At 30.8% G+C, this 19180-nt stretch overlaps 1 protein-coding gene across 1 annotated transcript in view; it reads left to right on the top strand.

Moving 5' to 3' along the window:
• The window catches only part of LOC135954091 (uncharacterized), a 43266-nt gene extending 25354 nt beyond the window's left edge, over positions 1 to 17912 (top strand). The window contains exon 4 of the mRNA XM_065504150.1: positions 17901 to 17912. Coding sequence (XP_065360222.1) covers positions 17901 to 17912 — 12 coding nt within the window. The remainder of the gene's footprint in view (positions 1 to 17900) is intronic.
• Positions 17913 to 19180: the final 1268 nt, after the last annotated feature.

The raw sequence follows: 19180 nt of genomic DNA, 5'->3' as shown, positions 1-19180 counted from the left end.
TCGACTCAGAAAGTGATTCTAAGTCGATCGGTATACTTTAAGGTGGGTGTTAGACCCACTATGGTGGTGTAGGGTATAAAAATATCAGTGACCACTGGTCACATATTTTAATAATTTTCGCTCTAACGATATATCTTTAGTGAAAAATATGAGTGATCACAGATTTTGATCGATTTATCTCTAGGATCTTAAGTTTGGAAGAAAAATGCAACCTTAGGTTTGCTCTCAAAAATCTATTATTTGTGGGAAATATCAGTGATCGCAGATTATCATAATTTTCGCTATATAGAAATATTTTTAGAGAAAAATGTAAATAATAGCCCTTTTCACTCAGCTTTAGTTTGATAGATAAATGTACCTTTAGGTTTTCACACAAGAATAGATCATTGAAGAGAAATATCAGTAATCAGTGAATTTCGCTCTAACAATAAATATAAGAAATCATAGATTTCCACTCTTTTCTCTATAAGTCAGAGATGCCCAAAGCTAAAACAGTATTTGTGTTGAGGAGCGAAAGAGAGCTTCTGTATTTGTGAACTAAACAAAAGATGTCAATATTTTTAAGGCTTTATTTGTTAACAATAATCGTTAACATGATTTGACTTGATCTTAATCAAATTATCTGCGACATATTATTATAGTTCATTAATTGAGAGTTCGATATTAATCATTTTCGGCAAATTTGTAAATATTTTTTATGCTCATCTTATTACGTTGCTTTGATTAACATCATTTCAAATCTAAAAAAAATTTCCAAAAAATAAATTGAGTGAAAAAACCAAACAACAATAAAGTTCGAAGTTTAATATATAAACAATCCAAATATTTCTTTCTGAAAAAATAGCAATACACCAGCTTAGCATGTGCATTCGTCGGTGACTCAGAGGCGACTAAACAAAAGAGAATAAGAATATGTGTGAGGTTAGCTTGCACAATTGTACTATGAAATGGGCATCAATGCTCTAAGTCTTTTAGTGTTGTCGAAAGCAGAAATTTGAAAACATTTGCGAGCAGCAGGATTCATCTAAAAGCAGGGAAATTGGGTACCATACGAATTGAAGCCGAGAGAACTTGAAAGACGATTTTTCAGGACCGAAATGGTGCTTGAACGCTATAAAAGAAAATAATTTTTGCACCGAATCATTACTTGTGATGAAAAATGGATACATTACAATAACCCGAAGTTTAAGAGATCGTATGTAAATCCCGGCCAACTAGCCGAATCGACAACAAAGCCAAGTATCCATGGCGCAAAGGTAATTCTCTGTATTTGGTGCAGCAAAAGGGTTCTATCTACTATGAGCTGCTGAAAAGTGTTTAGACCATCACTGATTTGTTTAAAGCAAGCATTGGCCGAAAAATGTCCAGAATATGCTACCAGACATTATATTCCATCATGACAACAAGTTGCAATCAATTTTTATTAAAAAGTATTTAGAAAGAAATGGTTGGGAAGTTTGCCTCACCCGCTTTATAGTGCCGTCCGAATATTCTAATTTACAAGAAGATGAGACAATAAAAAATTTAGAAAAATCGATTGAGAAATATCAGTTATACAGATTTTCATAATTTTTGATTTTTAGTATATTAATAATCGCAGAATTACAGGTTTCACACAAAAATGAATTGTTTGTTAGTGATCGCCAATTTTTGACACATTGATTTTTGGTGAGAAATATCAGTGATCATAGATTTTTAATAATTTATCTCTAAGATCTTTAGTTTGGTACAAAAATGGGTCCTTCGATTTTCACACAAAAATCGGTTTTTGGTAGGTGATCTCAGGCTTTCATGATATTCGTTCTAAAAATTGATTTTGATAACTATGAGTGATCACAGATTTTAGCTCTTTTCTCTAGGACTTTTAGTATAGGTGAAATATGCTAGCTTAAGTTTTAACACAAACCACATATTTTCACTCTCATTTACAAGATCTTTTCGATCTCTTTTGATATTTGATCTATTATATGGTAAGTCATCACGGATGTTCTTATTTGTTTTCAAACAAAAGTATTATTAGTTGAACATATAAATACATAGTTACTTCTTAATATAGCATTTTAAAATCTTTTAAATGAAAGTTTATTTTTTTACAATCTAAAAATCAATTTCGATCTTTTTGTTTGAAAGTCTGAAAATATTAACTTTCCAATAAAAAAAAAAACAAGCAGAAAAAAACAAGTCATCTAGAGGAACCTGATATAATGTCATTATTGTCCTTTCAAAATGTCCATCGATATGTATGTTACGCATCTTTCAAATACATGAAGTAAATAAAGTGAAATGCAACAGTTTCGAAATGACAAAAAACTCCGAAAAGAAAAACAAAAACATTTAAGAAAGAAATGAAACAAAACGACACAAGACAGACAGGCCAAAACACACAAGGACATGTAGTGTCCACAATATTTTCAACAAAATTTTAAATGTTTTGTGGACAAAAACTTAAAAAAAAACTACACAAAACAGACATGTGACAATGACAAAGATTTATTAACTCAAATAAGGAAAAAATTAGGCGATAACACAAATTTCAGAACATTTTTTTGGTAAACTGGGTATTTTTTTTCAAATCAAAAGTATATTTGGTTGGTTTTTTGTTTTAAGAATTCATCATGTTGACATTGTGCGAATATTGGACCAATAACTGTTGTGAATTTGGCAAAAAAAAGCAGAGAGAATTTAAAATTATATTTTTAGTTTTATTAATAAACATCAGACAATCCCCTACAAAACCAAAAAAAAAGAAAAACTTTGTTGAACTGATATTGCATTAACACAAAATGAAATTCTTTCCACGTGGCAGGTTTTAAAGAGGATGATGATGATGAGATCTTTTTGTTATCAAATATGCCACAAAAGGAATATTGTTACTTGCCAACCAACAACTTAGCAGCAACAGTAGTAGTGGTGGCAGTAGTTGTGGCAGTAGTTGTCTTCCACTGATTTTGCGATTTTGTTTAAAAATATGTTTTTGTGTGTTGTACGCAAACAATTTTTGTTTTGCAGTAAAAACAGAGAAACAACAATCAACAAAAAAGGAAATAAGAAATATTGTATAAAGAGTAGAATAACTTTGGCAACTGTTTGAAATAACTTTTCGCATAACATTGGTCTTTAGCCAGCATTTAGTGTATATGACTAAATGCTGGCGTTTTAAGTTTTTTTTTGGAAGCTAAGGAACATTTCTTTAAAAATTTTAACAAAGTTGCCGGACAACATTTGCTCCTCTAAGAAATAATGATTCTAGAAAACATAACATTTGTTTATTATAAAGAGTGCTTTACTTTAAGTCTAAAATATTGGGTGTATGACATAAAAAAATGGGATTTTTCAAAATTTATTCAAAGTATTGGCCATTGTTAGTTATGACCTTTTCCCATTTTTCTGGCAACATATGGATTCCCAGTTAAAAGAACTTTTGAGGCCAAGAACGAATCAAGCCAATAACGGCTACTGTGTTCTGAAGTGAAGCGTATCCCAGAGAGAGAGCTCTGCATCGATCGAAACAAATAGTAGTCGGGCGGAACAGGTCTGAACTATAAAGCGGGTGAGGCAAAACTTTCAAGCCACTGCATTCTAATTACTATTTAACAGGTATTGCAACATCTGGCCGAGCGTTGAATGTTACGGTTCATGTCTAGTCGCATTTTTAGGCAACTGCTCGATTCAAACGAATCAGTTGCGTTCGGTACAGTTTCCCTGTGATGGTCTGGTCAGATGTCAGCAGCTCATAATATATACGACCCTTTTGCTCCTACCAAATACAGATAATTATCTTAGCGCCATGGATATTAGACTTTGATAAAGATCTCTTACGCTTCGTATTGTATCAATTTTTCATCGCAGCTCTTGATTGTAAAAAATATTTTCTTTTTTAGAGTTCAAACATCATTTCGGACACGCAAAAATGTCTTTCAAGGTCTCTCGGCTTCAATTTCCCTGCTTTTGGATGAATCCTGCTGCTCGGAAACATCATGAAATTGCTGCTTGAGTAGCTTCCTATGATTTTGCAAGCTCTTATTCTGTTTGACAAGAATCTTCATGGTGTAGTGACTCCAATTCTTCAAACATTTTTATCTTTGTCTTTCGTGTCAAAATAACCACTTCTGAACAGCACAAACCATCTCTCGGACGTTGAAATCGATGGAACACATTCACCATAACGATGGCTTAAACTTTGGTGAGCAATCGGTGTGTTTCTGCGGCACTATTTTTCAAATTAAAGAAGTAAAGCAAAACTTCCCGCAAATGCCGCTTTGTGGGTACAAAATTCGACATTTTCAAAGCAAAAAAATTCTTTGATGTCTACACTAGAATGATCAATAACTAAGTGAGAATAAATGACAGGTATGTACCCTTCAAAATGTCATATATGTTATTAAAAGCAAAAACCGCGTTCTAAGGATACGCCATCTATTGTAAATCCCGCATTTTTAAGTCATACACCCAATATAATAGGGTGACATTACAATATCATGCTCCAGGAGTAAATTTGTTCATTTGAAAAGTTAAGAATGTTTGAAAAAATAGGAAAAATTTGGAAATTTAAAAATATCATGGGTTAAATTTGAAAGGATCTGTTAAGAACTATGATTGAAGCCAAACTAAGACTTCAAAATGACTTGCGATTAAAGCACAATACTTATGATTGAAGGCAAAGTAAGGTTTTCAAAAGATTTACGGATGAAGCTAAACGAAAACTTTAAAAGACCAAAGCTTAAATAAGACGTTACGATTGAAGGCGATTGAAGACAAACTAAAACCTTGAAGCCAAAATAACATCTTAAGAAGACTAACAATTGAAGCTAAAATAAGACTTTTTTACGACTTAAAACTGAACTAAGGCTGCGACAAAAGCTAAACGAAGACTTTAAAAGACCTACGGTTGAAGCTAATCTAAGACTGTAAAAAGTGCAATGATTGAATACAAAGCTTGACTTTAAATAAACTGCCACAGAATCTAAAAAGATTCTACTACTTTCAACACATCTACAATTCAATTAAGCTTAACTAAGGCCAGGACTGAATCTAAACTTAAGACATCAAAAAGACTTGCCATTGAGATTGAAATTAAAATTAAATTAAGACTTTAAAAATACATACGATTGATGCCAAAATAAGGCTTTTAAAGGACCTATGGATGATGCTAAACTAAAACTTTTTAAGACCACAGATTTAAGCTAAACCAAGACTTTAAAAATAGCTGCTACTGATGTTTAAGTAAGACTTTGAAAAGACCTATGATTTATGGCAAACTAAATCAAACTAAGACCTTAAATAGACCAGCAATTGAAGTAAAACATGACTTTAAAAACGTTTACTACTTAAATTAAACTATGGCTACGATTTAAGCGAAACTAAGACCAAAAATTGAATCTGAACGATGACTTTGCAAAGACTTACGATTGAAACAAATTAAGTTCTTAACAAGTAAAAGACCAAAATATACTTTGATAACAAATTTAAAATACTTTTAGGTAAACAAAATTAATTTTTTTTTTTAATTTTTTCTCAATATTTTGTTTTTGACAAAAAATTTTTTTGCCAAAAAAAAATTCGGGTTAAAAACTATTTTTCACGATTTTGACCCATATAACTATGAAGTTTTATACGAATTTGCAAAGGTCTTTGAAATATCTGTCATTAATAATGACTCATTATACATATATCCACATTATCTACACTAATGACTTTTTAATCGAGAATATATTAAAAATAGGTAAAAAAATCGTGGTTATCCTGGTTTTTTCCTTATATCTCAGCTATTTGTTGTCCGATTTTCTCCATTTTACATAGCAACCAAATCATGTGTGTAAGTTATTTGGGAGAGCTTATTTCAACATACAGACAGACGGACATGGCTATTTCGACTCCGCTATCTATAACGATCCAGAATACATATACTTTGTGTGGTCGCAAATAAAAAATGTAGACAATTTTATATCCTTGCCACTCATGGTGAAGGGTATAAAAATACAATCGACCGAAGCTAATCTTGGATTGAAGTCAAATTAAGACCTACGATATACCTAATTTGTAGTCGTACAAAATATTGATTTGTAATTATACCCTTCACCTTCGTGAGAAGGGTATATGTTTGTCATTCCATTTGTAATTTCTACATTTTTCATTTCCGACCCTATAAAGTATATATATTCTGGATCGTTATAGATAGCGGAGTCGATTAAGCCATGTTCGTCTGTCTGTCTGTTGAAATCAATTGTCTGAAGACCCCAGATATCTTTGGGATCCAAATCTTCAATAATTCTGTCAGACATAAGTTTGCTATTTAAAATCAGCAAAATCGGTCCATAAATAACGGAGATATGGGCAAAAAACCGTGACAACCTCGATTTTTGACCTATTTTTGATCTATATCTGAATTATCTGGAAAATTTTTTTTGTCGTAAATTTTAAAAATTTTTTTTTAGAAAATTTGGAAAAAACTTTTTTTAAAAACAATTTCGAAAAAAAAAAAAAAATTAAAAACAATTAAATTTTGTTACCTAAAAATATTTAAAAAAAATTATTTTAAAGTATAATTTGGTGAAGGGTATATAAGATTCGGCACAGCCGAATATAGCTCTCTTACTTGTTTTATCTTATGATTGTAAAGAGCATTTTCTAAAAAAAATAGTTAATCTTAGGTAAAAGTTTATTATACCTTACATAATGGGTAGGGTATAATGCGTTTGTACAGATGTTTGTAACGCCCAAAATATTAGTCTAACACCCACCTTAAAGTATACGATGTCCGTCCGTCCGTCTGGCTGATCGGTCGGCTGGCTGGCTGTCCATGTAAACTTTGTGCGCAGAGTACAGGTCGCAATTTTGAAGATATTTCGATCAAATTTGGTATAAATTATGTTTTCGGCCCAAGGACCAAGCCTATTGAAACTGGTTGAAATCGGTCCATTATTTCACCTAGCCCCCATACAAATGTCCTCTCGAAATTGGACTTTATCGGTCATAAATGTTTAATTTATATATGTATCTACACAAATTTCGCTCCAAATAAGTTTTATATATACAGAAATCATGTCACCAAATTTTGTTACGATCGGTCCATAATTAGTCATAGCTCCCATATAGACCCGCTTCCTAAAATCACTTTAACGTGCATAAATCGCTTAAAAATGTTGGTATACACACAAAATTCAACATAGTTAACTTTTATGTAGACATAAATCGCACGACCTAATTTCATGGTGATCGGTCCATAATTGGTCATAGCTCCCATATAAGGAGCATTTCCGAAAATCACTTAAATATATAAATTATTGAAATTTTAAAAGAAAAATGTTTTTGCTCGTTTACTTAGTGTAGGGTATTATATGGTCGGTCTTGAGCGACCATACTTTCTTACTTGTTTGTCTATACCTCTGTGCACTGCACGATGTAGCTAATTACTACGAGTTATGTATCGGGTGTAAATATTAGGGGATATTTGTATTATTTTTTGTGAATAGAATGAAAAATTGTGGACAGATTTTAATTATTTAGAGCTTGTTTTATTTGGAACTTCGTTTTCTACATTAAAAGCTAAAAATTTCAACATTTTTCTAAAAAATTATTTTTTTTGCCAAAAAAAATTTATATTTCTAAAGCTTTACTTGAGTGTCAATTTCGTGCATAGTGTAATTAATAAAAAAAACAGATTCGTACCAGCAACCGAATTTATTGTCAATCGAATGATTCAGAAAATCAGTTGATAAAGAATAATGTTGGTTGGAGCAACCAAACTTTTGTTACCCCTTCTAAATTGGTGTAGCCAGAACTGTAAACTTCGGCCACTAAGGTGGAATCATTCGATTGGCAACAAATTCGGTTGCTATCACGAATCTGTTTTCTTTGTGCACTTAATTGAACATAAACAAGTTTTATATGAAACTAAATATTTCTACCAACTTTTGTGAGAATCGGTCCAGAAAATCATTTTATTGCCACTAGATTCGACTCATCCGATTATAATATTCTAACTTTTTTATTGTTTAACTGACAGTGTCTAAAAGATCTCAATTTACACCCTCCTAGGCAAGCGCCTGTTAAAGTAACTGTTCTTTTTAAGTGGTAGAACTAAATCCGGTCTCTGCCCCAGGGTCCAATAACGGGACCATTACCGTGTCGGTTCTCTTCCCTCTAGTTTATAAAAACTAATTATTAATGCCTATTCGCTACCCAGCAGTTCTGAACTACTGATTTTACCCATCATTTAGGGTGGGAACGAGTTTCTTCAATAGCTACACGTGCATGTCCTAAGCAGTGGGTCAATTGACCCTTTCTGATTACAATGAGACTGTCCCATAGCCGGTCCAAAGTAGTAAACGCAATGAATTCACATACTGGTTACATAGTGTCAGTTACTTTAATAGCTACCTAAATGGTTACCCGATCAGCTACATAACTAGTAATTTTAACATGAAGTAATTGACCTGAAATAGCACTACAAAGAGCACACACTTGTTAGATGACCCAAAATATATATTGGAGTCAGCCAAGTGATAATACATTAGTGACAATTACTGTCTATATGTGATACATTGACTACTTGCTTAACTGCTGGGTTTGGCTAAATCCCAGTTTAAGTTACCCCGGCTACTGGCAACTCCTTAAATAAATCTTGTAAATAAGTCTACTGCATTAATTATAAAAATAATTAATTAATTCATAAATTTGTTAAAAAATGCGTTTTTAATTAATTGGAGAGAAGGCCAGCTACTCGCAGACAACACGTAAAGGACATTTGCAAAACTGAAAAAAACCAAAGCAGTCTTAAGGTAAAATGCTGAGACCAGTTCTGCAGCTAAATTTAGCTAGATAATCGCTTTAAAGTTAGCACTACTGCAGAAGTCGTCATCACTTTGAGAAGCAGGTCAAGTTTTGTAACATTTACAAAAATTAAAAAAAAGAACACTGGCGGCAAGTAAAGAGTTAAATATTTTAGATGAATTATTAATTTATTTATGTCATATGTACTACAACACATGTACAATGTACGATTACATGTACATGTCCGTGTTGTACATACATTTATTTGTATGTATGTACATATTTTGTGGCATGTACAATGTAGTAAATATTTCATGTTTAGAGAGCGAGATACAAAACGAGTATAAAACATCACATTTCTACAAATGTTTATCATGTTATAAAATAAATATTCATGAATATTGTTTTATGTTTTATTTTATTTTTTGTTTTTAGTATTTGTATTAGTTATTCTGTATCTCTCTCTGTGTTCCTGTCGCATTTTATTGATTTTGATTTTTGTTAAATTTTGTTTTTTGTATTTTTTGGAAAGCGAAAAGATTGACAGCTGACATTTTGGTATGAATATTTATTTTTTTTATGGAAAATTATATATTTATATTCTTTCTTTTGGGTAATATTTTTATTGAAACAGTACGTTAAATATTGACAGTTTATTTTCGAAAAAAAGTTTTTCTTCAACATTGATTGAAGAAAGTTCATTGGCCATTTTTGTTACAAAGTTTTGAGAATTTTTTTTCTTTTCTTAAAGTAAAAGTCAATTTGGAGTGGCTTTTGTAATTTAGTTTAGACAGTAATATTATTTGGTTTTTGAAAATTGTCAAGAAAATGTAGAAGTATTTTTTTTAAAAACTAATTAAGGTTTTGTGACTTGGGAACAAAAATAAAATGTCTTGGTTTGATAAAGGTTAACTTAGTTGAGACTTTTATAAATTTATTTTAGTAAGTATGTAGGCGTTTGGCCCTTAAAGTGGGTTTTAATTGTTTAAGATAATTAATATTATCAATAGAGGCACAAAAGTATGTGGCACTGATAGATATTGAGTTGGGGAAACATGTTTAAGAGCAATTTGTTTATTTGCTAATGTTAAATGTTTGCAGTAGCAACAAATAAACTCGGTTGTGGTACTAGAAGCATTTGTTAGAATCGGTCGTCCCAATGGAACTCAAGTATTGCTTCCATTACCAAGTAAATCGTTATAATGCTAATGTTCAGAAACTTCACAACTTAAGCAGTAGCATTTTTACTCATTATAAAGAAGTCATTACTTTACTACCGCCAAAACGAGATATAATTAACGACTTTAATAATTCATTAGTGGTAAGAACTCAGAGAATTTATCATTATAAATAACTTGTTATTAACTAGATTATGAATAAGTCATAACCAAACAACTTCTAAGTAATGCAGACGGTATGAAGTAGTCATTGAAAACTATGTTATTCAGTAATTCCAAGTAATTACCTAGTTTTTTCTGGGTAATATATTGCATTTATTTATTTGTATATTACAAAATAAAACCAAGTAAATATTCAGCTCAATTTAGAGTTTTTCCTACCACCTATAAAAGCAATCTTTTAATTCTCCAACTTATACTCCACAAATTATCCTGTGCAAAACTTATGTTTGAACATAATTTTTAAACCCAAAAACATTTAACACAGCGCATTTGCAGGCAATAAAATATTCCAAATGTTTTATGACTTTTATTACGATAGGAAAACTTGTGTGTTTCCACAAACAAACATAAATCTAAACTTAATAAGAAATTGTGAACAAAAAAAAAAATGTTACACAAATTAAAGGCGAAAATAAAAAAACTACCGCATGCAACCCAAAATTTGTTTGATAACGTAAGGTCTCAACGAATTTTAAAATAACTTTATAAGATCTTACTTCAACAATTACATACATATTAATTTAAGTTGTAATTAATCTAAACTTTTTTAGGGAAGTTCTATTCCAAATTCAGCACAAAACTGTTTAGATATACGAACACACCACTAATCTGGAGAGATGGAAATATATTCATACCATAACTAGGAATAGAGATCTAAAGAATGAGTCAGAAAAAACTTATACACACTCTTCCAGCCAAAACTAATCCTTGGACCAACAAAATATGATTTTTATAACCTTCACCATGAGTGACAAGGATATAAATATATATATGGGGGATTTCATGTCAAGTGAACCATTTTTTATAATCGATGTCTTCCGATCGGGATGAAGTTTGCACCAAGGTTAGACCTATTGGATAGTAATTCAGATAAAATTTTTCAACAACATCGGTCAAACTCTCTGAGTTATAGGGGGTCAAAAATAGTGTCCCCAAATAGTTCAGATAGCTATTTCTTCTATCTATCGAAAAAAAATATTTAAAAAAAATTAAAAAATTTAATATTTTTTTTTCCGAAATCAAAAACTTTTTTGACTATTTTTTCAAAATGGGCCCTTTTTTTCTTAAAAGAAAGCTTAGATATTTTCCTTGAAGACCTATTTGGTAGCTTAGTGGGATGCGAGTTCGATAACTATCAAAATAAATGTTTTGTAACGAGCTATTTTGGACTTTTTTTTGCAAAATCAAAAACTTTGTTGACATTTTATTTAGGGTTTTTATCCCGGGAATTCCCGGTACAAATTTCCCGGGAATTTTGCCAATTTTTCACTACTCGATTTCCGGGATTTTTAGTCGGGAATCCCGGGAATTAAAAACTGACGAAAATACATAGAAAACAACATAGAACTCAGTTTTTTTTTTCACCAAAATACAGTGAAAATTTTTTTACAGTTTTTTGCTTATATCTTGGCAATAATAGACCGCTTATTATTATTTATTTGGGGTTTTTCGTATGAAAATTTAAAAATAGAATTCATTATTTATAGAATTTATTTTCTTATTGAATCATTCTAATTTCTTTAAATTTCTTCTTCAAATCCATAACAAAATAGCTTCAAAAATTGATTAAATGATTAAATTTTTCTTCAATTAAAATCTAGTACAAGAAGGTTTATGACAATTTTTTCAATTACAAAAAAAATTTAATCATTCAAAGTTTGAATAAATTCCGTTATTAATTAACTTTAAAATTAATTCAGTTTAAACAAAGGCTTTGGAATGAATCTAAAAAATTTATGGAATGAAAGGCTGACATTTTTTAATTACGGATTAAGATTTTAGTGAATTAAGCTCAAATTTTATTAATTAATTCGAAGCTCTGATATTTAATAATAATAACACTAAGTTTTTATATGAAATTTGGCTATTAGATTCCTAAATTACAGTATCATTATATATTTCGGGAATAGCCGGGTACCCGGGAATGTAAAAAAAATTTCCCGATTCCCGGGAATCAAAAAAGTCCGGGATTTTAAAAACCCTAATTTTATTTCAAAATGGGCTCATTTTTAATTTTAATTTTTGGGATATCTATCAAAATAAATATTTTATTCATTTGACATGAAATCCCCCATATATAAGTTTTTCATTCCGTTTGTAATTTCTACATTTTTCATAATCGGGAAAAATCGGGAAAAATATTTTTTAGTCCAAATTTATTTTTTAACCCAACAAATTTTTTAGTTACAAAATTTTTTTAGACGAATATAGATCTTCCTGGATCAGGAATAAAAAATTCTAACAGATATTGTTAAACCAAAAGAAGACGAACAACTCTTTCGAAGAGCACCGAACACTTCTATCAGAAAAGCAGCTCGTAAAGTTAAATACTCTGATTTTTTGTAAGCAAAGCCAAAGCTAATGCTGGTTTGAAGAAAGTTCCAGATCGCAATGCGGTAAAAAACTTTAAGCAAAAGAACGAGCAAAAAAAGCTGATGTTCAAGAAAGATACTGGTCGAAAAAACAAACAAAAGTCCCCAAGAAGTTTCTTGTGTGGCAAGCCATTTGTAGTTGTTGCAAAAGAAGTCAATAATTTGTAATATCAGAAACGATAAATACAGAAATATCTTTTACGAAGGTACTCTGTGCTGTAAGAGACACACAGCACAGAGTGCCTTCATATATCTGGCCTTCATATATTTGGTATCATGCCACTATGGAAAAAAGGATCTTGAGCGGTATTTAAACAATAATCCACCAAACCATCCATAACTGCGGCCTGTTGAAAGGTATTGGGCTCTTGTAAAAAAAGAATTAAAGAACCCAGGAAAGGTAACCAGTGAACCACCTTGTCCAAAAAGGTAACGGAATCAACTATAAAATAACCAGACAATTAAATTAAAACCATTAGGATATATAAGTAATTCATATTGTTACGTTTTTCCCTTTAATTAAAGTAGAGGCATCTACTGATGGACATGTTTATAAACATGATGAATGGCAGGCAGTCGTTTACAGACCGTTAATTCGATTGATTCTTTTCGAATTTGTTCACAACTAAGTGAATTCGCGTGTACTTTATGATCGATATATTTTTTGCTTCTAAAAGTTATGTAAATTTGAAATTTTCTATGTTTTCTTCAATAATATCGGACTAAGCTTTTTTGAGAAATATTTGTCGGGAATTTCTTCATAAGTTTTATTCTAAAAGTAACAATTTTCAGATTTGTTTCGATGGCCAAATTTGTTGCTAATTGAATCATTCTATTATATCCATAGATCTTATCGGTTCTAGCAACAGATAATCAGTTGGCAAAGAAGTATTACGGTTGAAATAACCAAATTTTTTTTACTTAACTCAAGCCACAGCTGAAAAATTTGGTTATTAAGAATGAATCTAATTTAAAGTTTATGCTCTTATTATTATTATTAACCATAATATGATTAATTTACGATTCACATGATTGTATCAACCATATATATGGTTACAGTAAACAAATATATGTTTGTGACAACCATTCATATGATGAAGGACTTATCATATTATGTTGCTCTCGGCTTAAGGCTTATCATAATTTGAGAACAACATATTATGATAAAATTATTCATCATAAATATGGTTGCCACAAACATATATTTGTTTACAGTAACCATATATATGGTTGCTACAATCATGTGAATCGTAAATTAACCATATTATGGTTACCACAATCATGTAAATAGTTACTGTGACTATAATATTGTTAAAAATCTTGTAACACTATTTAAATGGTTACAGTAACCATGTCCAATTATATTTTTTCTCTGCGTGAATTCTTAAGTTTTTTAATTAAACAAAGAATTTATTGATAAAATGCCACTATTAAATTAGAAACCCTTATAAAGGCTGGACCAACATTGTACACCCAAATGTAGTTATTTTATACTTCTTTTAAAACCCTCTTACAATTATAAGTCAATTTATTCGAAAAAAAATGTCTGGTTTTTGGTTTAATTTAGTGTTAAAAAATTCCCGGGAATGAAACGATTTTAGAATTTCCTCCCGGGAAAGAAAAAAGTCCGGGAAATAAGGAACCCTACACAATACATCAAAATTGTGTAGTGGCTTAAAAGCCTCTAAATTTGAATTTGTTGGCCTGTGTAATCAAACCGACAATATGACCATAAAGTCATAATAAACTGAATCTAATTATAAAAAATTAAAACGGGTAAGATTCGATGCCTGGTCGATTCCAATTTTTGATTCCTTCCAGTTATATTACTATATAAATTAGAGATGCATTGTATTTCTAATTTATCATTTTACTTATTATAAATGATATTTATAGTTTTAATAACATTATTATTAAGTGATACAACAAAGTCTCCAAAACTCCAATAAATCGATGGTATCTTATCGCAGCAAATAGTTAGCACTGGGTATTAAATAAAAAAAAATTAAAAGAAAATGCGCAAGTTTTACATTATGGCGAAGGAATTACTTATATACAGAAAGTTATGTATGTAGTATCTGTATATAGCAAAATGGATAAAATAACGCAATTGGAGTTGCAAACAATGTTGCAGTGAAAATTGCATGTTTAACTATTAGGCCAGGTTTATATACACACCAACAACAACAAAAACAAAAAACACTTACAAAAGTTTTATGAGACCTTTTTCTCACTTTTTATATTTTTGTAGTTGTTGTCATGGTTGTTTTATAAATTTTTTATTTTTTTGGTGAACATCCTCAAAGTTTACACGTTCACATTATTAACATTAACTAGACATGATGTGTTTTTTTGTTTGTTTTATTTACGTTACTCCAAGAGGGGGTTGTATCAGCTTTAACTTTTGTTGTTTTTTTCCTTTTCTCCTTTATAACTGCTGCAAGTGTTTGAGAGGGGAGCAGCGTGTGTATGTGTATTTGCTATGAATCTTCTAGGATTTTGATGTAAAGGCGTTGTCGTTATAAGTAAACGTGTTGTCACCATTTTTGGTCTGATAGTTATTGTTGTTGTTGTTTGTACATAAGTTTGTTACACAGGAAATAGTGCTCATGTTATGGATACAGCTCGTTATTGTTGTTGCTATTGCAAAAATGCATATTTTCATGAAAATATTCTGAGCGGGTGGATGGATTTGTATGTTGTTAAAACCAAGTAAAACTAAACTGATTTTTCAATTCTACATTTTATACTAAAGACTACGTCTTGTACTAAAGACTACGTCTTATACTAAAGACTACGTCTTATACTAAAGACTACGTCTTATACTAAAGACTACGTCTTATACTAAAGACTACGTCTTATACTAAAGACTACGTCTTATACTAAAGACTACGTCTTATACTAAAGACTACGTCTTATACTAAAGACTACGTCTTATATTAAAGACTACGTCTTATATTAAAGACGACGTCTTATACCAAAGACTAAGTCTTATACCAGAGACTAAGTCTTATACCAGAGACTAAGTCTTATACCAGAGACTAAGTCTTATACCAAAGACTAAGTCTTATACCAAAGACTAAGTCTTATACCAAAGACTAAGTCTTATACCAGAGACTAAGTATTATCCCAAAGACTACGTCTTATACCAAAGACTACGTCTTATACCAAAGACTACGTCTTATACCAAAGACTAAGTCTTATACCAAAGGCTAAGTTTTATACCAGAGACTAAGTCTTATATCAGAGACTAAGTCTTATACCAAAGACTACGTCTTATACCAAAGACTACGTCTTATACCAAAGACTACGTCTTATACCAAAGACTACGTATTATACTAAAGACTACGTCTTATACTAAAGACTATTTCTAATATCAAAGACTACGTCTTATATTAAAGACGACGTCTAATATCAAAGACTACGTCTTATACTAAAGACTACTCTTATACTAAAGACTACGTCTAATATCAAAGACTACGTCTAATATCAAAGACTACGTCTAATATCAAAGACTACGTCTAATATCAAAGACTACGTCTAATATCAAAGACTACGTCTAATATCAAAGACTACGTCTTATACCAAAGACTACGTCTTATACCAAAGACTACGCCTTATACCAAAGACTAAGTCCGTACTAAAGACTAAGTCTTACATTGTATCAGTCATTACTTTGAAATCTTCTCAATCACCCCACCAAGGTACTTTTAAAAGAGTGAAAAGAAAAAAAAACTATGAAAGAATTCAACAAAATTGGAAGGTAAAAAAATTCTTCTGCATAACAAATGTTACCAACATTTATTACGTTGCAATGCAAGAGACGTTCAGGCAAATGCATGAAAAATGATTCACAAAAGTTTCAGTTTTATTTTGAGCTTCTGGTGCCATATTAGTGGCATTGGTATGTAAACAGGATTTATTTTTCCTTAACTTTAACTAGGACTCTTGCACACACACTCACTATCTCTACTCTCTCGCTCACCTCTTTCTCCTGCCAACAGTCTGATATTTATACATTGTTTCACTGGAAAAAAAAAGTAGAAATTATTTAAATATTTATATTCTTGTGAAATGATATTTCTCTGCTTTCTGTGTACTCGGCAACAATTCAAGTCATATGTAATCACGGCAGCTGTTGTTATGAGAACGAACGTATCTACATACGGACGTATACAACGTATGTGAAATTGTATGATGGCGTATGTACCTACATTTATTCAGTGTTATATATAGATTCATATATTTTATTGTAATTTATCTTAAACGTAATCATTTCATGCTATAGCGTACATTTGTTTAAATAAATAACTGACAAAAAAAGTGCAGAAAAAAAGAGTAATACCTACTCGTATGTTTCCCAAACACACAGCCCAGGTACATAGCTACAACCACACGTGCTTTTCCAACACGTTTTATTTTATACTTCTTTTCTTTAGTTGTGAGCAGAGTTACTTCCATATGGTAAATGTTTCCAATGGCTTATAAGGTAACGCTTGCTGTTGAAATTCAAATATGGAATTGCCCATATTATCACATCATTACACGCTCCGTGTTCTGTGGCATAAATTTACTTTTACTGGTAACAAAATGAAGAAAATAAAAAAGAAAACATTTTTCTTTATCATGTGATTTACAAAAATAATGTTAAATTCAAAGATTGGATTGGTTTGGTTTTTTTTGGATTCAAATACTCTTATTTAGTAACATTATTACACAGGGTTGACTTACAATATTCACAAGTTTTTTTTTTTTTGTTCATTCTATTTCGCTGTTGCACTTTATTAAGTTGAATTTGACTGCGTTTATTTGTAACCCTACCAAGGGTATTGATAAACTAGCACTATTAATGCGTTTAGGTGTTTTATTGGAATTGATTTGTTTAATTTAGTTAAAAAGTAATTTTCACGAGACAGAAAGAAATGCTACTAATATGCAATATTGCTTTAAGCTTATGGTTAGAAATCTGTCAATGAAGAGCACAATGGAATTCATTATCTTTACATAAGTCATTTCTGTCACTTGCAGAGGTGTTGAATTATTTTTGTAATTGCATGTTTTGGATTTAATTTTAACGTACCATAGGTTTTGACTGTCAGCTAATATCAATTACTTATAATAGCAACCTCTATGGTATCAACAAAAATAAAGGATTATTTTAGAAATTAAGAATACATAAGGTTTGAAAAATATCTGACTCTAATATTTTCCTCCAAATTACTCGTAATAATTATACGTAAATATTTCCTATAATAAATTTGAGTATACTTGATAAGATAAATCAATATTACTCATATGCTAACATGGTTCATGTGAGAAAAACATTGTTAGAATGTAATATTCTCAATTTTTTCAGGATCGTGATTAAATTTTTCTGGTTTATAAAAAATGTTCACAATTTTTTATTTAAAGTTCGAAATTTTTTTTTGAATTTGATCTTTATTCCAGAAAAAAAAAATAAAAACAATTTTTTCCATTTTTTTTAAAAATCTAGTTCGAGATTCTCATGATTTTTAATGGTCAAGTGAGTATAAATATAGATTATTTATTGAAATAGAAATAGTATTTTTACATTTACGATTTTTTCATAGTTTAGCTTCTATTTTTAAGCATTTCTGAGGTATAAATTTATACAAAGTATTGGCTATTGTAAGCTATGATCTTTTCCCATTTTTCTAGCCACAGAAGTCAAGAATGAATTCTGAAATGAAGCGTATCGCAGAAAGAGCGATCTGCCAATGAGAGCTTTAAATGCATCAGTTGCGTTCGGTGCTTGTTCCCTGTGATTGTCTGGTCAGATTTCAGCAGCTCATAATAGATGGGACACTTTTGCTTCCACCAAATACTAAGAATTACCTTAACGCCATGGATATTTGGCTTTGGTCTGCTTGGTCAGGCTTCATACATATATGATCTCGTATGCTCCGGGTTATCGTAATAAATTTTTCATCGCAAGTAATGATTCGATGCAAAAATTGTTTTCTTTTATAGCGTTCAAAATCATATTTCAATGTCTCTCGGCTTCAATTCGATTAGTACCCAATTTCGTTGCTTTTGGATGAATTCTGCTGCTCGAAAACGTTTTGAAATTGTTTCTTGAGTAGCTCCCAATGATTTTGCAAGCTCTTGTTGAGTTTTACAACAATCTTCGTGGAGTAATGCCTCCAAATTTTGGTCTTCAAAGTTTTTTGGATGGCCTGGGCGATCTTTATCTTCCGTGTGAAAATCACCACTTCTGAACCGTACATTGAAACCGACGGAACACATTCACTATAAGATTTGGTGAGCAAATGGTGTGTTTCAGCGACACTTTTTTTTTAATTAAAGAAATAAAGACAACTTCCTGCATATGACGCTTTTTTGATACAATATTCGTTATTATAGTATAAGACCTAGCCTTTAGTATAAGACGTAGTCTTTAGTATATGACGTATAGTATAAGACATAGTCTTTAGTATAAGACGTAGTCTTTAGTATATTATAAGTATAAGACGTAGTCTTTAGTACAAGACGTAGTCTTTAGTATAAGACGTAGTCTTTAGTATAAGACGTAGTCTTTAGTATAGTATAAGTATAAGACGTAGTCTTTAATATAAGACCTAGTCTTTAATATAAGACCTAGTCTTTAATATAAGA

Source organism: Calliphora vicina, chromosome 3 (genome assembly GCF_958450345.1).
Source record: "Calliphora vicina chromosome 3, idCalVici1.1, whole genome shotgun sequence".
NCBI lineage: Eukaryota > Metazoa > Arthropoda > Insecta > Diptera > Calliphoridae > Calliphora > Calliphora vicina.
Note: the sequence above shows the minus strand (reverse complement) of the source record. Positions and strands in the feature narration are given on the sequence as shown.